The sequence below is a fragment of the Chiloscyllium plagiosum genome, chromosome 5, assembly GCF_004010195.1.
Source record: "Chiloscyllium plagiosum isolate BGI_BamShark_2017 chromosome 5, ASM401019v2, whole genome shotgun sequence".
In the NCBI taxonomy this organism is placed as follows: Eukaryota; Metazoa; Chordata; class Chondrichthyes; order Orectolobiformes; family Hemiscylliidae; genus Chiloscyllium; species Chiloscyllium plagiosum.
In genome coordinates, this window is record NC_057714.1 from 116622646 (window position 1) to 116628085 (window position 5440).

A 5440-nucleotide genomic window follows, 5' to 3' on the forward strand; every position below is an offset into this window, starting at 1 on the left:
ACACACACCGTTCCCTCCCCCCGCTCTGAACGTTCCCGTACGGGTTGCTCCCTGAGGACCGTACTGTTTCTCATTACCTGACAACAGAAGGCCGCTGGCGATGCCGAAGGCCATTTTCCCGGCTCCGATGAAGCCCACCGTCAGCTCACTCACCATCGCCATCGCCATCAGCACCACACAGACCGACTGACAGCCCGGAGTGCACCCACTGCGGCTGGCCGACCGCCCAACTGCCCGGCGTTCACCCAGTGCAGCCGGCCAACCATAACCTCCCTACCCTGGCCATCCTCCCGCAATCACTGCTGCCTACTGTACAACATTAGCCAGTGCCCAGCCAGATCCCCAAAACCTATGTTCTAACATCCGCCATGAGAGACTCAAGTCATTAAAACATGTGAAACTTGTTCCATGTTGGATGTGCTACTGATGCAGATTGGGCAGCCAGGAACATAGGAACAGGATTAGGCCATTCAGCCTTTCAAGCCTGTGCCGACATTCAATAAGATTGTAGTTGATCTGTGGACAACTCAATATGCCTGCCTTGTGCCCCAATCCCTTGATACCATTGCTTAATATTTGTGGAAATAACAGCGATTTAGCTCAATGCAAGGCAGGACTGGGGATGAAATATTCGTGGATACAAGGTGCTCAGGAAACAAGATAGAAAGAAAGGAAGAAGGGGCAGTGTTTATTAAAGAGTGCGTTAGTGCTGGTGAGAGGACAAAACATATAAATAAAACAAAGAACTGCAGATGCCAGAAATCTGAAACAAAAACAGAAATTGCTGAAGAAACTGTTGAGAAAAGTATGTACTGTATGCAGGATCAAATTTACCAGGAAATTACAGCAAGGAATAAGAATGATAGAGTGAGTAATAGGGAACCTTAATTAAACTAATGTAGTGGGATAGTAGTGTAGTTATTTATATTCATTTATGAGATGTGGGTGTCACTGTCTTCATTGCCCATAATTATTTTGAGTGGGCAAGGAAGTGAAAGATAGAATACAATTTGGGAAATTAGGAGGTCAAGCACTTTGGGAGGAATAATAGAGGCGAAAACTATTTTCTAAATGGGAAAAGGTTTCAGAAATCTGAAGCACAAAAGGGTCTAGGATTCCCTTAAGGTTAACATGCAGGTTCAGTTGGCAGTTAGGAAGGCAAATGCAATATTGGCATTCATTTCAAAAAGGACAAGAATACAATGTATTGCTGAGGCTGGATAAGGCTCTGGTCAGACTGCATATTGAATATTATTTGGGTGCTGCATCTAAGGAAGGATGTGCTGGTGTTGGATGAGTTCCAGAGGAGGGTTATAAAAATGATCCAAGCAGCGAAAGGCTTATCACATGAGAAGCAGTTGAGGACTCTGGGTCTGTACTCAAAGGAGTTTGGAAGAATGACGGGTGGATCTGATTGAAACTTACAGAATACTGAGAGACCTAAATAGAGTGGACATGGAGGACTATGAGGGCACAGCCTCAGAATGAAGGGATGACCCTATAGAACTGAGATAAGGAGGAATTTCTTCAGCCAGCGGGTGGAGAAACTGGAAAACTCGTTGCCGCAAAAGGCTGCAGATGCAAAGTTATTGAGTGTTATAGAGACAGAGATAGATAGGTTCTTGATTAGTGAGGGGATCAAATGTTATGAGAAGGCAGGAAAATGGGGTTGAAAAACTTACCAGCCATAAACAAATGGCAGAGCAGACTTCATGGGTTGAATGGCCTAGTTCTGCTCCCGTGGTCTTATGGCCTTGGAGAAGATGGTGCTGAGTAGCCTTGATGAACCAATGCAGTTCTTCAAGTGTAAGTACACCCCACAGTTATGAAAGAAGTTCCAGGATTCTGGCCAATGGGCTGAGGATTGACAGATGGAGTTTAATTTAGATAAATGTGAGATGCTGCATTTTTGGAAAGGCAATCAGGGCAGGACTTATATATTTAATGTTAATGTCCTGGGGAATGTTGCTGAACAAAAAGATCTTGGAGTGCAGTTCCTTGAAAGTGGAGTCGCAGATAGATAGGATAGTGAAGAAGGCATATGATATGCTTGCCCTTAGTGGTCAGTGCATTGAGTATAAGAATTGTGAGGTCATGTTGTGGCTGTACTGGACATTATTTAGGCCACTTTTAGAATACTGTGTGTAATTTTGGCTCCTGGCTTTAGAAAGAATGTTGTGAAATTTGAACAGGTTCAGTAAAGATTTACAAGGATGTTGCTAGAGCTGGAGGGTTTGAGCTATAAGGAGAGGCTGAATATGCTAGGGCTATTTTCCCTGGAGCGTTGGAGGCTGAGGGGTGACCTTATAGAGGTTTATAAAATCACAAGGGGCATGAGTAGGGTGAATTCATAGAATCCATACAGTGCGGAAACAGGCCATTGAACCCAACAAGGTCCATACCGACTCTCTGAAGAGTATTCCACCCAGACTCACCACCCCCACTATCCATTGTAACCTTGCATTTCCAATGGCTAATTCACCTAAACTACACATCCTTGAACACGATGGGAAACTTTAGCCTAGCCGATCTACCTAATCTGCACAGCTTTGGATGGTGGGAGGAAACTGGAGCACCCAAAGGAAACCCACACAGACATATTCAACCTTCATACAGACAGTCGCCTAAGGCTGGAATTGAACCTGGGTCCCTACCACTGTGAGGCAGCAACGTTAACCACTGGGCCACCATGCCACCCAATAATAGCTAAGGTGGGGGAGTCCAAAACTAGAGGGCATAGATTTAAGGTGAGAAGGGAATGATTTAAAAGGGACCTAAGGGGGAACGTTTTCACGCAGAGGATGGTGCGTTTATTGAATAAGTTGCCAGAGGAAGTGGTGGTACAATTACAACATTTAAAAGACATCTGGATGGATATATGAATAGGAAGGGTTTAAGAAGGATATGGGCCCAATACTGGCAAATGGGAATGGATTTATTTAGGATATTTGGTTGGCATGGAGCAGTTGGACTGAAGGCTCTGTTTCCATGCTGTACAGCTCTATGACTCTAATCTTCCCCTGCTAAACTGAAGGAATGGCAAAGTAAATTCCAAGTCAGAATGGTGGATGGCGTAGATAGATACCTGCATGTAAGGTGTTTCCTTATATCTGCCTTTGCCCTTCTAGGTCACAGTCTCAGGTTTAGAAGGTCTTGGTGTGTTTGTGTTCACAGGATAGGTCCTTCACTGGCTGCGCCAGCATTTATTTTCGATCACAAGTTGCCCTTGAGAAGGTGATGGTGAGCTGCCTTCTGGAACTGCTGCAATCCATGTGCTGTAGGTAGATCCACAATGCCATTTCAGGACTCTGACCCAGTGACAATGAAGGAACGGCAATATATTTCCAAATCAGAATGGTGAGTGGCTTGAAGAGGAACTTGCATGTGGTGTTGTTCCCATGTATCATTCTAGATGGTAGTGGTTATAGGTTTGAAAGGTGCTATCTAAGGATCCTTGATGAATTTCTGCATTGCATCTTGTAGACTGTACCCACTGCTGCTATTGAGTGTTGGTGGAGGTGGTAGTGGATGTTTGCGATATGGTGCCAATCAAATGAGCTACTTTGTCCTGGATGATGTCAAGAATCTTGAGTGTTGTTGGAGCTGCAGTCTTCCAGGCAAGTGGGTGGTATTCCATCACAGTCCTCACTTGTGCCTTGTAGATGGTGGACAGGCTTTAGGAGTCAGGAGGTGAGTTACCTGCTGCAGTATTTCTAGCTTCCGATCTATTGCTGTAGCCAGTGTATTTATATGGCGAGCCCAGCTCAGTTTCTGGACAGTGGTAACTCCCAAGCTGCTGATAGTGGGTGATTCTGCAATGTTAATGTCATTGACTATCAAAGGGGCAATGATTAGATTCTTTCTTGTTAGAGATAGTCATTGCCTGACATGTGTGGTGCGAATGTTAATTGTCATTTCTCAGCATTAGTTATCCAGTTTTTAGTTAGTTTACTGCAGTAAACTTCAGTATCTGGGAAGTTGTGAATGGTGTTGAACATTGTGCAGTCACCAGTGAATTGTATTTCTGATATGTAATTACTGTATCTTTCAGATATATAATTACTGTATCTCTCCAATATATTACCGTGTTTCTGATATACAATTACAGTCTCTCTCTGACATAAAATTACTGCATCCCTCCAATATAAAATTACTGTATCTCTTCAATATACTACTGCCCCTCTGGTTTGCAATCATAGTCTCTCTCTGATATACAATTGCTGTACCTCTGATATAATAATTACTGTATCTCTGATATACAATCGCAGTATCTGATATATAATTACTGTATGTTTCTGATCTATAACTACTCTCTGATATATAACTACTGTATCTCTCTCGATATACTAATTTTACTACTTGTTTGATATCCAATTGATGTGTCTTTGACATATAATGAGTAACTGATTTGTTTCTGCCATATCTGATATACAATGTCGTGTCTCTGATAAATAATTACTGTATCTCTCTGCTATAAAACTACTGTCTCTCTGGTGTACTACTCTGATACACTGCTATCTCTCATATATAACTACTATATCTCAGATATATTACCATCACTCTGATATACAATTACTGTGTCTTTTTACTAGATAACGATTGGCTCTCTGATATATAACGATTGTCTGAAATACAGTTACTGTATCTCACATATATAACTACCATTTGTCTGATATGTATCTTCTATATCTTTGACATGTAACTACTGTATTCACTGATGTATAATTAATATCTCTCTGATATATACTTCCTGTCCTTCTCTGATATGTAACTACTATATTTCTGATTTATAATTGCTGGATCTCTCATTTATAACTGCTATCTCTCTGATATTGAACTACTATATCTCTGATATGTAACTCCAATCTCTCTCTAACATGTAACTGCGATGTCTCTGATTGCTATTTCCTGACAGTCTGCTATATAATAGATAGTCAATAGATGTATAAAGTTAAAAATCACACAACACCAGGTTATAGTCCAACAGGTTTAATTGGAAGCACACTAGCTTTCGGAGCGACGCTCCTTCATCAGGTGATTATGGAGGGCTCGGTAACACAGAATTTATGGCAAAAATTTGCAGTGTGATGTAACTGAAATGATACATTGAAGAATTGATTGTCTGTTAAGCCTTTCATCTGTTAGAATACAGTGATAGTTTCACTTCTTTCATGTGTAAATCACAAAACCCTTTTTTTAAAGTTGCATTCTCGGGTTAGCTGTTAACAATGGTGATAGCTAGACAATATGTTGAAGGTGTTAGCCCCCTGTGTTCTCTGTCTATGACCTGATGTTTAGATTGATTCTAATCTAAAAAGTGAGATAACAGAGTTTTACATAAATTCATGCAGTTTTTGAGCTCAGAGTTCGACATGAATCTATGTGGTTTTTGAGCAAAGTGCAATGTAACTCTGAAAGTACCAAAAAAATTCACCACACA

General features: G+C 41.5%; 1 protein-coding gene across 1 annotated transcript in view; it reads right to left on the reverse strand.

Annotated features, from left to right (window-relative positions):
* pycr3 (pyrroline-5-carboxylate reductase 3) overlaps positions 1–361 on the reverse strand; it is a 16627-nt gene extending 16266 nt beyond the window's left edge. The window contains exon 1 of the mRNA XM_043690870.1: positions 78–361. Coding sequence (XP_043546805.1) covers positions 78–168 — 91 coding nt within the window. The 5' untranslated portion in view covers positions 169–361. The remainder of the gene's footprint in view (positions 1–77) is intronic.
* Positions 362–5440: the final 5079 nt, after the last annotated feature.